The 17,032-nt window shown below is 40.9% G+C and overlaps 1 protein-coding gene across 2 annotated transcripts; it reads right to left on the reverse strand.

The window, feature by feature from the left end:
- Nucleotides 1–829: 829 nt before the first annotated feature.
- UPF3B (UPF3B regulator of nonsense mediated mRNA decay) lies at nt 830–16,993 on the reverse strand. 2 transcript variants are annotated; one of them, XM_032882285.1, is made up of 11 exons: nt 16,731–16,993; nt 15,736–15,842; nt 15,258–15,364; nt 11,711–11,809; nt 10,325–10,435; nt 8,836–8,879; nt 8,179–8,361; nt 7,731–7,769; nt 5,773–5,933; nt 5,142–5,448; nt 830–1,850 (listed from the first exon to the last, which is right to left on the reverse strand). In XM_032882285.1, the coding sequence occupies exons 1-11, from the start codon at nt 16,884–16,886 to the stop codon at nt 1,701–1,703; spliced, it is 1,464 nt and encodes a 487-aa protein (XP_032738176.1). In that variant the 5' UTR covers nt 16,887–16,993; the 3' UTR covers nt 830–1,700. The 2 variants fall into 2 exon arrangements, with proteins under 2 accessions (XP_032738176.1, XP_032738177.1); XM_032882286.1 differs by lacking the exon at nt 7,731–7,769 and having other exon boundaries at nt 16,731–16,991.
- Nucleotides 16,994–17,032: the final 39 nt, after the last annotated feature.

A 17,032-nucleotide genomic window follows, 5' to 3' on the forward strand; every position in this document is an offset into this window, starting at 1 on the left:
GGGAGTATTGGAGTCTGCCGGTTTCCCACCTCCTCTCTGGCTATCCCTTTTCTGTCTTTGACGGTGCTTTTCCTTACCTGTAACCTTATGGTTCTTCAAGGCTGGGCCCTAGCTCTGCTTGTTCTTTCTTCACTCTCTTTCCCTAAGTGACTAAATCTAGACCCATGGATTCAATGGTCACCTAAAACAGACCAATTCCCCATCTGTACCTCCAGCCCAGACCTCTTCTCTGAGCTCCAAGGTCCATTCATCCAGCTGCCCCGTCCACATTTCCTACCTGCCACTCGCCCCTCCCCGTAACGTGGTTTCTGCCTCAGCAGTTCACTACTGACCTCAATACTGCCAAGCCCGGGGAACACATCTCAGCTTCCCTGACCTCTCTGAGGCGTGGGCTGCTGCCAGCCATTCTCTTTGAAATTTGCCCTTCCTGTATTTTAGTCCTCTCTCCCAGCTGAGGACCATTCTTTTAGTCATCTTCGATCCTCTTTACCTGCCTCCCGGGATACTGGTTTCTCAAAGCTGAGTTAAACTAAAACGGTCACTTACTAAGTAAGGGCAGACTGACGCCACGTGAGGAGAAGCCGGCAGAATGGACATGAAGCAGCAGCTCAAGGATATTGTCCAGACATTTTGGTTTTTGTGGAACGAGAGTAGTGAACCATGATTTGATCTTCTTGGTGGGAAGAATAAAGGCATAATGCCAGTGAAGGCAGAAATGAGTATCCTTCATTCCCTTTCAAAATACCCAAGAGGTTAATTCAGTATCGAAAATTTAATGTCTCAAAATGAATAGCTATTTAGTAGTTAACAAATACACTGAGCTTCACACTTGAGCGATGCTGTTATTTATTGACATCAATGCAAAATAAGCCAGGACTAAAAGTTGCTATTTGACAGGAACAAATATTGGTATGGTTTCCTTCCTGGAGAGGGTGTGCACTCAGATCATGAGACCTAAGATTAAAACAAAGACTGGATTGTCAAGAACCAAACAAGGGTTAAAATTTTACTTATTAATATAAAAACTGCTAAAGGCAAAAAAGGAGATGTTTAAAAATACTCTTTGTGCTAAGCTCATGTAAGCAAACAAGAAACTAAAACTAATCCTAAAACTTTAGGACACAGGATATAGACACGACAGGACTGTTTAAATTTTTGTACAGGCAAAAATTTGTTATAGCCTCCACCGTCCTTGTACTACAATTACATGTTTGTTGCACCTACACTACACAAAGTCAAGTTACCACCGACAATGAATGTAACTAGATCTGAACAAGACTTCACAGTGACTCTGTTCCACTCAAATGAAGAGAATTCAATCCAGGATTTCACAAACCTTGCTTTTAGAACCAGCTGTCTTTTTTCCCCCCTCCTTGTGTCATACCTAATGAAGTTCTCACCTGACCTTTCCTGCCTGCAAATTGCAATGCACGTCCTCTCCGCCATCTTTGTCTGACACTTTAAAGTTAATTTGTAGGAACTGCATAAAAAATGAAATTGAACTTCCAACCTGAACCTGCAGTCAGGCTCCTGCTTTGACGCAAAGAAAAAAAAAACAGACTCCTCTACAGTGTACCCCACCAGCACAGCGGTCCCCTTTCTCTCTCTCTACTCCTTTGCCCCGAAGGCACTTCTGGATTGCTTAATACATGCTCTTTGGCTGCCTAGACAGTCAGGACACCTAAGGCCTTCTGGACTTATCACTCCTCTCCTCCTTCTTTTCTATGGCTAATACCACTTTCCTGCTTTTTTTCTGCCGCTGCATCTCCAGACTTGGTGCTGTCATCGGGCGGACAGAGTCGATTTCGGCTTCGAGCTCCTGGCTGGTAAAGCTGCATTGCTGGGCGATCCTAAAGTAAAATTAAATGTTAATGTTACGACACTGCTACTCAACATTTATAGGGGATTTTCAGAGTCATAAGTTATGTATTGATGTATGCCCAAAACAACTCCTACGAGATCAAACCAATGGTACCGATGGTTAATTTGCCTCTAACTGCCCACTTCCTTTCCCCATCTCCAAATAAAAGCAACCATTTTCTAAGTATTATTTTATATCCCTACGATACGTTTTCAATAAATCTAATTTTCTTAACCAGCTCAAGATAAACTGAATTAGCTTGAATTTCCTTTATTTTGAAACCTCAGCCATTGCCTGTCTCTCTTCCCCATCAGTAAACTGACTTTAACATTCACTACCACGTAAGAAGATCACAGGAGTAAAACAGTAATAAAGAATGCAGTCTTAAGTGGAGACCTCCCTGAAATTATGAGCTCGGACCCTATGCAACTTGCCACAAACATGGTTATTTCTTAATTCATGTATGGCAACTTAACACCCCAGCCTGAGACTCTCTAGGTGGCATTTTAGATCTCAAATTCCTAAATAAGCCTCAATAAAATCATCACATACCTCTCAGTTCAAGTAACGTGTGTTACTTGAAAGAAGGATCCTGGAAAACTTAGACGTTAGGCCCTTTTTGAATTCAACAAAAAATCACATGAGCCTTCCTTACCCTTTCTCCCTGGTGTATGAAAGTTAGCCTTAAAGCATTATTCTCAACTGAACAATTCCAGCAAAATGTTTCACTATTTTTATAAGATGAAATGTTGAAACAGGTTAAGATTCCTGCATAGTATTTAATGAAATGGATGATGGGGCTCCCACTGTGCAAAGAAGGAACAATGTAAACATCAACAAGGACAATGACTGGTAACAACAAGTTGGAATGTGCCAAATATTTCTAAATCCACAAATTATTGCGACAAAACAAAACTCACTGATTACCTAGAAGTGGCTGGGACACCAGCTCATTACTCTGAATGCTGGTACATAAAGGGAAAGGAACAATGTTTATCGGGCCTTTCCTGTATAAACTGAATTTTGGGCTAATTTTTTTTTAATTTTTTAAAGATTTATTTGATATAGAGAGAGAGCACAAGTAGGCAGAGAGGCAGGCAGAGAGAGAGGGTGAAGCAGGCTCCCCGCTGAGCAGAGAGCCCGATGAAGGGCTCGATCCCAGGACCCTGGGATCATGACCTGAGCTGAAGGCAGAGGCTTAACCCACTGAGCCACCCAGGCGGCCCTCAGGCTAAAATTTTTTATGGTAGATGGATCAGGCTTTACCATACCTGAACCTACTGATCAGTTGTTTTTTCAACTTTATCACCTAGAGAAATTTTAAATCTATAGAAATGTTGCAAAACTTGTGCAATGAATACCTAATACCCTTCTCTTAAGAGTCACAGTTATAAACATTTTGTCACATGCTCCTTCTGTCTCTAGTACACATATATACCTGTGATTTTTACAGAATCACCTGCAAGCAAGCTGCAGACGTTACGACCCTTCATCCCTAAATATTTCAGCTTGTATCTCCAAAGAACAAGGACATCCTGTTCCGTAACCACAATACAATTGCTATTGCTTGACCAGAACATTACACTCGAAAGACACCCATAGGTCACACGCTTCCTGATATGATGCAACAGGAAGTACACAACACAATCTATGAAGTATTCTCTTTTTCAGATTTTATTTTTAAGTAATCTCCACGCCCAGTGTGGGGCTTGAACTCACAACCCTGAGATCAAGAGTTGCATGCTCTACTGACTGAGCCAGTCAGGCACCCCTCCATCTCATGAAGCATTCTTTTTTTGTTTTTTAAGATTTCTTTCTTTATCTGAGAGAGAGACAGTACAGAGAGAGGGGCAGAGGGAGAGGGACAGGAGAAAAGCAGACTCCACCAAGCACAGAGCCTGATGTGGGGCTCAATCCACAACCCTGAGATCATGACCTGAGTCAACTGACTGGGCCACCCAGGTGCCCCGATCTATGAAGGATTTTTGCCAAAAACAGAGCCTGAATATATTCAGGCCTGTAGGTGAGGAGCCACCTTTTTTTATGAATAGGCACACATACTCATTCTTTGACATATTATCTATGCCTGCTTTCCTACAGAGTTTCGAGGTTCAAACAGACCATATAGCCCACAAGGCCTAAAATATTTACCATCTGGCCCTTTACAGAAAAAAATCTGCTGACCCCTGCCCCAGATAGAACTACTAGTTTTCAAGGAAACAGAGAAGATAGAGAAACATGTTAAATGGTACCACAGGGATATAATTAGCCCAACCAATTTCGAGCTGATAGCTCCTCTGGACAAACTGGTTTCTGAAGCAAATAAATGGCAGGAAAACAAAAGGAGGGGAGGTTATTTAGATTAAGAGACTTAAAGGATACAATTTGTGGGCATTGTTTAGAGCCCGTAAAGAAGTTATTAGTGAGACAATTCGGAAAAACAACATAGTAGCTAGGACATTAAAGAATTATTAGGGTTTTTTTTTTTTTAGTATGAAAATGCTATTGGGATTGTATTAAGAAAAAGAATCTGGGGGCGCCTGGGTAGCTCAGTGGGTTAAGCCTCTGCCTTTGGCTGAGGTCATGATCTCAGGGTCCTGGGGTCGAGCCCCCCATCGGGCTCTCTGTTCAGTGGGGAGCCTGCTCCCCTCTCTCTCTGCCTGCCTCTCTGCCTGCTTGTGATCTCTCTGTCGAATAAATAAAATCTTAAAAAAAAAAAGAATCTGTCTCTAATACTGATGTATTTAAAGAAGATTATAGGTCTAGGATTTGCTTGAAAATAATCCAGCGGCTCCTGGGTGGTACAGTCGGTTAAGTGTCCGACTCTTGATTTCGGCCCCGGTCCTGATCTCGGGGCTGTGAGACTGAGCCCCTTGTCGAGCTCTGCACTCAGTGTGGAGCCTACTTGAGATTCTCTCTCCCTCTCCCTTTGCCCCTCCTGCTCTTGCTCACTCTCTCTCTCAAATCAATAAATAAATCTTTAAAAAAAAAAAAAAAGAATCCAGGAGAGGTAGGGATGGGGCAGAGTAGAAAGGTTGGCCACGAGCTGGTAAGTGCTGAAGCTGGGTGATGTGTGTGTCATATTCTCTGTTCTACTTCTGTGTCTGTTTGAAATTTCTACAGTGTTAATAAAAGGACCCAACTGAGACTGAAAAAAAGTTGCAGACAGTTCAACCTCCTCTTTAAAAAAGTCTGTCATAAACAGTGAGCTGGCCCTTTCCTTTACACTTGCAGGCAAAAAAAAAAGCCTCATGAAAAGAGATACAACGAAAAGCAGCACCTTGTTTCTTATGCGATCTCTCTTAACCACTTCCTCTTTCTTTTCAGTTTTTTCTGAGCTGCTTACTGATTCTGTGCTTTCAGTCTTCTTTCCTTTATCCCGAAGGGCTTCTTTCTCTTTTTTCAATTCTTCTTCCTTTCTTTTAAAAGCCTTCTCCTTCTCATAGCGCTCCTTCTGCCTGCGGCGCTCCTCTTCCTGCCGCTTCAGCCTCTCCCTCTCCCTCTCCCGCAGGATGCGCTCTTGGTCTCGCTCGTAGTCCCGCTCCCGCTCCCGCTCCCGGTAGTCTCGGACACTCTCCTCTTCGGGCCTGCATGGGAAACAGATCTGAGCGGACACCCTCAAAGCCTGTCTGGTCACGCATGCACATGTCTCTGATTAGGACTTGGCCACTACAGTGAGGGGGCACTTCTGGAGCAGAGTAAAAAAATACTAGCATTTTGAAAAACAGTTAAAAAAAAAAAAAGTGCACACCAGAAGTCATTTGCCCAGATTGAGGTGCTAGAATGTTTGAAACCTCTCTTCTCATCCCCCTACCCCTCATAACTCAGGCACGAGTCTCAGACATGGCAGTAAAACTAGCACGTAGAAATATGCCGTAAACAAGTGTACCAAAGAGCCCTTGACTACTGACCTCTTAGGCTTTTCATCTTTAGGTTCACCATCAGAGCGCTTGGGCAGGGTACAACTCTGCCCACTGGCTCTTTCATCATTCAGATTCTCTTTGTCCAGTTTCTTGGCTTTTTCTCTTTTATCTAATTCTTTTTCATCTCCTTTTTCTGGCTTCTTGAGTAGCTTTAAAGAGAACAAATTTATTCTTATTTTGAAGGGTGGGACATTCTCTTCTGATTCTATCAAAGAAAATAATATACTAAATATTTTGAATCTAGGCTATAGAAGGCCCCTTTCTGCAGATACTCTTCAACTTACAGGTGAATGACTAGAGCACAAGAGCAGTGATTGACCAAAAAGATGCCATTAATGTGAAAGTGTCATCCACTCAAAGTGGTTTAATCACTTGTGGCAATGGGATCAACACTCCTTTGGCTTTGGATGGGTCAGCCCACTTCCAAGTACTCCTTCTGTAGCAAACTGGCATATTGATATCGCTTGATGCGGAAAATAAGCCACAAATTTAAAATGCTAGGCAGATTGCTGTTGGACAGTTTTCTGGTAGTACTTGGAATGATGAATGCCTTTGTCACCAAAGGAGAGATCCATTGCAAGAATAATTTTGCCTTGAGCCTGAGAATAACACACTTATGATGGTATAATCATAGTTTTCATTATTTGATTTAAAAATCCAAATACCTCACAGGACTGTGAAGTTCCATCTCTACCGAGTAGGAACTCTGCTCAATGTCACATATATATATATATATATACATATATATATGAGACACACACATATATATGACAATGCAGTTCTAAAATAAACGTGCTTTATAAAGTCCAAATTGCTAACAAAATAGTTTCTTTCTCACACCACTGCCATGAACCTCTCTAGAATACCCCCAAGCGTCGGATATTCAGAGAGATTCTTAGGCAAAATGGAAGAATTTCGAGTCTCAGAGTGAAGGCATCACACAAAGCTTCGTCTCAGGGTGAAGGCGGCACACGAGTCACCAAGCGAAAGGCAAAGCAGCGCAAGACTGAAGCGCGAAGTACTTCAGCGCGCAGCCACGGCAGACGGCAAGTCCGAGCTGGACACGGAGGAGGCACCAATGTAAAGCAAGGGCTCCCCGTGAGGCTTCATCGGGAGTGTTCTTATTTTCCCAATGAACATCTTTGTTAGAAGCCAGGAGGTTCATTACTCTCTTAAGAACATTGATGAATGTTTCTAGTATGGCTGGCTCTACCTTCTGCCTTGCTGACAGGAATAGCAAGTCAGGTCGCTTGTGGCGTGGCAGAGAGAGAGATCACTAGAAGGAATGAAGATGGGAACCTTCCACCCCACTGCCAAGCTCCTTGTTGCCAATAATGAGCCCAGGAGAGCCTTGTGGGGAATAAACCCTGGCCTGCTTAGTTTTGTGGAGATAAAAGGAGACCCTGCCACCACCTCTGTGAGATTTTTTCTGACCTTCTCTGAAGTACTAGGTACTTCCCCAGAACGTTTGTGGGAGCAAGAGCTGCCCAAGCCATGCCCTCAGAAGGGAAGCAGTAAGGCTTGGATTTTTCTACAAGTTTTCCTCTTCCTAGATGCAGCGTGTCCATCAGAATCTGCCACTCACAGATTCCCGGTAGATGAAAGAAGGTAATGGGGAAGCATGTGACACAGGGTATTTATCCCTAAATACTCCCACAAGGCAACCAGTTAGGAGGGGCACGTGAAGAGAAAGAGCTCTTTAGGCACAGCTGTCCTCTAGCTGTATATTGTGGAAGCTTCTGGGTACCCAGCAGAGCATCAGGAAGGTACCTGGGCTTCCTTCTAAGGTAGGAATTTAAAATGGCTCAGATTTGAAGAAGACTCAAGTCAGGGAAGAGTTTTCTACAGGTTATCATTACCACCACCACCCAAAGGACTTATTATTAACTAAGACCTGTGTGTGTGACATGATACTAGATGCTCTGTATCATGTACTTGGTCCTTACATTTTTCTGATTCACAGCTTGTAACAGAAACCTGTGTACCTGAAGACAGTGGAAAACAAACAGATGAGGCAACTTCATGTATCAAATATGAAGGAAAAGCTGAATAAAACCCACACTTCATGCCAGCCAGCCCTAAGCCCTTACTTATGAAGAACTGAGAGAATAATAATCCAGACATTGAACATTCGCAATGATAAAAATAACGCAGATCTTCACTGAAGAAATATCATGTAAGTTACTTAATCTGTTGAAATTATCTCGAATTTTAAAAAATAATACTATTAGCAGTATTGAAAAGATTCCTGTTGGTTCACCTCCCCCCCACCGCAAAAAGACAACAACAAAACCAAAAAACTGTATTTATACCAACACAAGATGCACACATATTTAACGAAGTAGACACATGCGATTTTTAGCAACATGCAGTCCATTTAAGTTATTTTCATACCTTAATCTTTGGTTCATCCTTTAATTTGTCCCTTTCTGGAACTCTGTCTATCTTCTTCAGCTTTTCTATGTCTTTCCTTTTTCGTTTTTCTTCTTCTTTCCATTTCCTCCTCTCTTCTTCCCTTTGTCTTTTCCTTTCTATTTCTCGCCTCCTTCTTTCTTCTCTTTTTTCTTCTCTCATTCTCTGGAAAGAAACATCAACATAAGCCTTCCAAGAAGATAATCTCCACCAGAAACTTAATCCCGAAGGTATGGTGGGCACCCACTAAATTGGATCGTCTTTCCTTCCTACTTTCTACAAAGGGGCATCCTATCTCTTTAACCCCCTTCCCACCCCATTGTGAATATGACAATAAAGACCAGGGCCTGCTGGTATCAGTCTCCCACTGTTGACCTGCTATATTTCCAGAGACTTTCAGAAAACCAAGGGAGTGTCTCTGGAATAAGCTAAAGACTCTCTGGGTTTGCAGAGTGAATCCTTGGCCCAACAACCAGACCAAAGGAGCGGGCCAGAGAGTGAGGCCAGTGAGCCAAATCTTTAAAGAATAAGGGTGGAAAAAGCGCGATTTCTCCTCTAGGATCCCAATGCTCGTATGTTTACAGACCATGAACCAATGAAATAAAAGTATTGAGAGAACTATAAAAACAAAAGGTTTACCTGCTTGTTTTTCAGGAAGCTCAAAAGTGGGGTTGTCTTTTTAGCTACATAAATGTAAACAGATTATTAATAATACTTATCCACCCCTAGAAAGGATTCCATTTTCTGACATTCCCTGCCAACCACCCAAGGTGGGGAAAGTATACCCCTTAAAACAGTTCACACGTACGTTATCAGAAAGAAGTTTCACAATATTCTACTTCAGTTCTGAAGGTTTAAAATACTTTTTAAAAAGTGAAGAAATTCAAATTAAAACAATTTCTTAAAAGAGCAATTCCCGGTGTTGGTGAGAATGGAGTGCAAAGGACATTCTCTTGTTTTACAGATGGGAATATAAATCTGTTCAACTGGGAAGAAACTGAAGGAGCTAAAAATATCTAATCTTTCTGACCCCACAATTCCACTTCTGGGAATTTATTCTAAGGAAACCATTAGAGATGGGCTTATATTCTGCATCTATTAATAAAAACCATTTTAGGGGGCCTGTGGGTGGCTCAGTTGTTTAAGCATCTGCCTTCAGCTCAGGTCATGATCTCGGGGTCCTCAGATTGGACCCCGTGGGCTCTCTGCTCATTGAGGAGTCTGCTTCTCCTTCTGCCCCTCCCTCCGCCCCCCTCCCCGCTGTGCTCTCTCTCAAATAAATGAACAAATAAAATCTTAAAAAGAAGTTTTAGAAGAATTGTAATTCTCAATATTCTGAATAATGCTATCTAGTCTTGTAATTAGGGTTTTTTTTAGTGTTTTGCGTTTTTTTTTGTTTGTTTGTTTTTAGAGAGACAGAGAGCAGGGAGGGGCAGAGGGAGGGAGAGAGAATCTTAAGCAGGCTCCATGCTCAGTGTGGAGCTGAGCAACAGGGCTTGATCTCATGACCCTGAGGATCATGACCTGAGCCGAAATCAAGAGTCGGGATGCTTAACTGACTGAGCCACCCCAGCACCCCACCTTATAGCTGGCTTTTTGAAAGCATACTTCCTTTGGATAAATTCCTAAGAGTGGAAATCTTGGGTCAGGGGCTTTGCTTATGATTAGAGCTGATAGAGGTGTGACCATTTATTGCTAGAAGAGTGACAATTTACTACTAGAACATCCAAACTAGACTTTCTCAAGAAGTCTTCAATTTTGCAGCAACTAATTTCACCTTTTGATATTTTCTATTTTTTTTTTCAGGAATGTGAGCTGCTTGTTACTAGAAAATACCAGTTCATCGTCAAAGGCTTACCAATATCTAAAGGTCCCATGGGTCTTTAGACTTTTTCCACTTATATTTATGTGACATTAAAATAGGCCCCAGAGAATTTTGCTCATCTTCTCAAAGCATTTACATAACCCTGTGAGGCAGGTACTACCTGCCTTTTACAGCAGAAGAAACAGAGGCTCAGAGAAGTTAGTGCCTTCCCCATGGTCACACAGCTAGTAACTGCCAGAAGTGGGAATCAGACAAGTCTTCTGAAGAAAAAGCAATTGTCCTTAATTCCTATTGCCCACTTACCTATTAATTCTCTATTTTTTGCTTCTATTTCCTCTAGCAGTGTCTCTGGAGTAGATGTCATTTTCTCATTATCTGCAGCATAACTTTCCAAAAATTTTCTATATTCTGGATCTAAATCATTGTTTAAGTAAACAGAAAATATAGTAGACTTTAACACAACTTTCATGGAATATTAAACATAAACCTAAACACACCCACTAGACCATTTAGGGCTTTTTTGGTCCCTTACTCTCGGAACTCCTATCCCCCATACATACTAAGGGAGCCTGGTATAACATGGAGTCAGGGATAATTAGACACCACAGGAATGTTAAGTAGTTTGGTTTTAAAAGTCACTGCTCCAACTAACCCAGAGTCACACTTACGTGAGAACTGAAAGTTGTAGTTATGGGACCTTCACAGTATTAATAGATAGCATGTAAGCAATTCCTGTGTAGGTATACCTCGCTTTAAGTAAACCCAACACCTGAAAATCAGGTGTTCCAGAAAGGTAATTTGAGGTCCTACATGCTGCACTGGAGTTGATGGTAATTCCTGGAGTTGTTTTTTAGATGCATCTGACATCAGAAAGGGTAACACGTCTGAGTCATTCCATTGCTTGTATTTGTGGAGTTTCTAGCATGTCACTGATCTGGTCTCCCAGATCTGAATCTGTGATATAACCAGTAAGTACCTGTGTGTTGAATCTTTTCCATTTCTTTATAAAATACCTACTATAAAAAATAATGGAAATCAAACTAGACGATTCCAAAATGTCAATCAGATATAAAATATTACAGCTAAGGCCTTATCCAACATAACATTACACAGAGCTCAAAATACGGACCCAGTTTACCCCATATGGCAATTATTCTAGTTTTTCAGTTCCTCTATTCCAGTTCAATATAATTACTATGTGTGCAGTTTGTTGCATATTCAAAACCTAAAAAAAAAACAGGCCACTTCAGCTACTTTATATTGTTACCTGAGTATAAAAATTTTTCCATCCCATCTCTCAATGATAAACCTCCCCTCTATAAAAATGGAAACCAAAAAAAAAATCATAAAACAGTATGAGACCTTAAGGAGTTGCACTTCGATACATCTCATTTTCCCCCACTGTCTTCTAATCAACAAACCAGCGGTAATTTACTGCTCAACAGTCAACAATATATTGCTCGACGGTGGAGGAATGAAATGGCAGTAGCTGGAAGAGTGGGAATTCTACAGGAAACCCACTTCCATTGTAACAATTAAACAAAGCTTTCAGCAGTGAATTACATTTCTCATGAACTGTATTCTGTATGTTTTCCTATTTAAAAGACTGGAATCCAATTAATTCCCACAAAGATGGTATTTTAAAAAAACCCATGGCAAGAGCATGATATAACTAGAGCTATACTGTACCATCATCGATAGTCCCGACTTTGGTATCTCTTTTCTTAGTCTTCTTTTTTGCAGCTTTTTGAAAAGGTGCAAATTCTACTATAGCAGGATATTCCTGACCTGTTTAGAAAAAATACCACACTTGCTGTAACAAAAGAAGTCACAAAGTGGATGCAAGAGAGTCAACCCACTGCTCTCTAGGCCTCTTTGGTTGGGAGTCATCTGAATAGGGGCCTCTCAATGGGCATAAATCACACGGGCACAACTAAAATCAGTGCGTTACCAAAGGAGCCCAAATTCGCACTGAAAACATAATGCAAAGATATGGCAGGGAAATACAATATTCACTTAAATTCAACTTCTACAAGTGTGATATTTTGATTTGTGGGGGGAAAAATCTACAGATCAATTTTCATTTTAAAAAATACAATCAGAAATCTCTAGACTAATCTATAGAGATACAAAGAAGATCAGTGACTGCCTAGAGCGGGGGGGCATAGTTGGGGGAGAGTGGGGAATGACTGCTAAGGAATATGGGGTTTTTCTTTGGAGTGCTAAATGTATTCTAAAATTAGATTGTGGCAATAGCTGCACAACTCTGTGAATATACAAAAAACCACTTTAAAAGGGTGAATTGTATGGCATGTGAATCATATCGCAATAAAACTGTTATTAAAAAAATACACCAGGAGACTTAAGCACAGGCAATGAAAATGAAAAATAGGTAAATTGAACTACATCAAATTAAGAACTTCTGTGCATCTAAGGACAAAACAGAGTAAAAAGGCAACCTACGGAATGGGAGAAAATATCTGCAAATCATTTAACTGATTAGGAATCAATATACAGGATATATAAAGAACTCCTACAACTCAGTAACAACAAAAAACCCAATTAAAAAATGTTCAAAAGACTTGAATAGACATTTCTACAAAGATGATACACAAATGGCCAACAAGCATATGAAAAGATTAAAATATTACCTCACTAACCATTAGGGAAATGCAAATCAAAACCACAATGAGGTATCACCTCACACCCATTAGAATGGCAGCTTTTAAAGGAAAAAAAAAAACAGAGAATAACAAGTGTTGGCAAGGACATGAAGAAATTAGAACCCTCATGCATTATTGGTAGGAATGTGAAATGGTGCAGCTGTTATGGAAAACAATATGGTGGTTCCTCCAGAAATTAAAAATAGAATTACATTATGACCCAGCAATTTCACCTTTGGGTATATATTCAAAAGAAGTGAAAGCAGAGACCTGAATAGATGTTTGTACACTCACATTCACAGGAGTATTATTTACAATAGTCAAAAGGCAGAAGCAACTCAGATGTCCCTCAACAGATAAATGGATAAACAAAATGTAGTGTGTACGTATACACACAACGGAATATGACTCTGTCTTAAAAAGGAATTTCTGACACACCCTATAACAAGGATCAACCTTGAGGACATTATGCTAAATAAATAAGCCAACCTCAGAAAGTCAAATACTATATGGTTCCACTCACGAGATACCTAGAATGGTCAACTTTATACAGAATGATGGTTCACAGAGATAGAATGGTAGTTGCCAGGGGCTGGGAAGAGAAAGAAATGGGGATATGGGGACTTACTATTTAATGGGTATAGAGTTTCAGTCTTGCAAGATAAACAAGTTCTAGAGATTGGTTGCACAACAGTGTGAATGTACTCAACACTACTAAACTATACACTTAAAATGGTTAAGATGGTAAATTTTATTTATGTGTATTTTACCACACTTAAAAGAATGTAAACAAAAAAAGGAATCAGGTTATAATATATGCAATAACACAGATGAATCTTGAAAACATGCTAAGTAAAAGAGGCAGTCACAAAGGCTACATATTATATGATTCTGTTTATATGAAATGTCCAGAAGAAGGAGAAGGGGAGATGATTGCTGACAGTTATAGCATTCTTTTTGGAGTAATGAAAACATTCCAGAATCACATAGTGGTGATGGTGGTACAACTTTGTGAGTATACTAAAAACCACTGAATTTTATGGTATGCGAGTTATATCTCAATACAAAAAACCAAGTGACTGCTGGAAAAAGAAAATACACCAGATCCCTGCTCTAGAATAATGTCATAAAGGGTATAAAACACTATCATTGGCATGTAGATGTGAGCCAGAATAGAGTAAGCAGAAATGACCAGAAGGCATCACAAAGTGGTCAGGGAGGAAACATGATCTTGGAAATCCTAGGGAATGCAGAATCAGATTAGGTTATTAACTGATCTATTTGAGAAGCAACAGATAAACCAGACTGAAGCAGAATGAACTGTGGAAGAGGGGCTGGGAAAAAAAAAAACCAGAAGTGAGGCCAGGCTCTGAAGGACTCTTGACTACCAGGCTAAGGAATTTGGACTTTTCCCCCCTGCAACTGCTATCTTAAATCACTATTTTCAAAAACACTCATTTCATGACAATATAACAGACTGAGTTAGTCATACAAAAATGAAAAAAGAAAAAGAAAAGTCTGTAAGTTTCGAGACAACGGTTGTCTAAGCATTAGGAGGGAAGGACACAATGTGAAAGTATTAGTAAGTAGACGAACAAGATATTCAAAAACAATAAATTAACAAGATTCATCACGTGTTTAATTATATGGAAAAAGAAAGAGAAGAAAAAGTTAAAATACAGCTCAGATTTCAAGGAACACATTGCTATCTACTGGAATAAAGCTGGAGTGGATAAGTAACTGCTTTTGGTGGGGGAAGGGGACTGGGGATTAATAAAAGCTGATCAAATGTAGTGGAAATCCTTCAACTTTTATTGGCCTATTCCCTGACAAAGATTTCATTTTTACCAACTTTGAAGTAATACTGAGAAACAGCCCAACAAAAAGATACGTCATTTACCTATGATCACAAAGCCAAAAGAAAAGTGATAAATGGCAGCTTGGACATTCTTTGGCTAAATTCCCTGACCACTTTGCTGCAAGTGGCAGATAATAAATAAAAAGAGTTAAGGCTGAAGTTTTTCTTCCCTATAGACTCCTGGATACAAAGTGAGAGATCATCAAGTTCAATGTTTTAAGTACAAATACAAATTAGAAAGTTGAACAGTATTCCAACTGGGAATTACTGGCTTAAAGGATTTAAATTAAAATAAATAAATCAATGTTGGCCCTTGAAGCAAGATGTCAAGTAAATATTTAAAATATGTCGTACAAGTTCAAAGAGTCATTTATTAGTATTTACTGCTATAACTAGTAAATAGTCAAAACAACAGATCATCTAATCCAGGGCAAACAAAACTGCCACAGGAAGAGAAAACAGTGGTAATTTCATTCAGCGGATCAAACTACAAAAGTAACAGGTTAATAAAAATACCCAAGGGCTGTGAAAAGTCACACATCTGTTTTTAAGACTGCAGTAAGCTCAGCAAATGTGTAAAACTCTCCAAATGTTGCACATTTTATCACCCAGAATTTTAGAAAAGCTATGAAGGCATTGAGAAAACACTGTGATACACACATTGTCTTAAACATACAAATGACAAAGAAACTCCCCTTCAGTTACAAGGACTCACCTTTATTGTCAAGGAATACATAACCATCAAAGCGATCCCTGAACAAAATAATGTCCTCTTGGTTTTTAAAGTTGATGTATGCTCTGGCATACATATGAGGATACAGACTGCAGAGAGGAAAGCAATTATGTAAATGTGCTTGCAGGTGTCTAGCTGAATTACAAGTATGCATATATTGTAAGAGACAAGTTCAAAAATCAAATAGAAACAGTAAGATAGGGGCGCCTAGGTGACTCTGTGGGTTAAACCTCTGCCTTTGGCCAGGTCATGATCTCAGGGTCCTGGGATCCACTCCCATATCCGGCTCTCTGCTCAGCCAGGAGCCTGCTCCCCCCACCCTCTGCCTTTCTGCCTACTTGTGATCTCTCTCTCTGTCAAATAAATACATAAAATCTTTAAAAAAACCCACAGTAGGATAAAAAAAGAATGGATGAAAAATTTTCATTTACCCCCACCCTCTTTTATTTATTCATTTTACCTAGTATCATTAGAAAAAAACTCAAAATAATCATGCTCCGGCATAGGCTGAAGATGTTCCTGAAGTTGCTCCTTGGTCAGAGTGGGAGGTAATCTCCGAATTACCACCTTAAGAAATGAATGAGGAAAATCAAATTAGTACAAATCAGTTTTCTGTCATACCTGAATCACTGCCCCTGAAAATAGACGGTCTTTAAAAGATGAGCTCACTTATAAAAACCCAGTAGAAAACTATTCTAATGCTCAGAATTACTCAAACATAGTAATAATACCGTTTTTATAAACTCTTAGAAATGAGAACTGCATGGAGAAAGGAAAATCTTAAGGTTCTATTAAACGGAAGTCCCGCAGTTCACTTGGTTTTCGCATCATTTTCTAGCACCCATTTTTCAATAGATGTATTAGCAAGAAATTAGTAGGCTAACCCTGGTCTTTCTGGGTGCCAGGAACATTTGACTTACTATCGCCCTACCACATCCGACACATCGTAAAACAAAATCCTTCCTCATTCAACGTAAAGAATTAAAAACTCTAAGGAATACTAAAAGTTCCGTCGTTGCTCCCCAAATAGGATGAAACTGACCTGGTCCCCGGACCATTAATCCCCCCCCACTCACGCTCAACTCGCCTCCATTAATATTCCTCCCACCCCTGCTGGCCCCCTCACCATTTAATAATCCCCCTCCAATTAGCCTTTTAATTCCTCTTTCTCTTTACTGTCGCTCCCCCTCCATCATCTTACAGCTCTGACCTAAAGCTTCTCGTCTGGGAATCCCGCCCCCCGTTTTCTCTCACTCGCACCCCCGGGCTTGGCCGAAAGGGGAACCACCACCCCCCATCTCGGACGAATGGATGAAAACAGGGTGACGCGATTTCCACTCAGGTGAAGAAACAGAAGCGCAGACTGGGAGAGGAAGAGGGCAGCCCCATTCCCAACCATCCTCGCGGGTGGCGGACCCGTCCCGCCCTCTCCCGGGCCAACAGCCGGCCAAGCACCTTGCTCAGCGCCTCTTTCTTCTCCTTATTTCGATCCTGCTTATCTTCCCCTTTGGCGGTGTCGCCCGAAGCCCCACCGCCGCTGCCTGTGGCCCCCGGGGGAGTCAACAGGGTTACTCGCTTCTCTTTAGGCCTATGCTCCTTCTCCTCCTTCATGGCCACGGCTTCGCTCCTCACAGAGGCTGCCCGGCCTAAACGCCGCTACGCCGGGCACCTACGACGCCCGGCCCACTCCCGTCGAGTTCCGCCCCCAACAAGCGCCCCTGGTGATAAGCCAGGCCCCACGTTCCATTGGGTCCCGC

This window comes from Lontra canadensis, unplaced genomic scaffold, assembly GCF_010015895.1.
Source record: "Lontra canadensis isolate GAN:19392208 unplaced genomic scaffold, GSC_riverotter_1.0 scaffold81, whole genome shotgun sequence".
Taxonomy (NCBI): Eukaryota; Metazoa; Chordata; class Mammalia; order Carnivora; family Mustelidae; genus Lontra; species Lontra canadensis.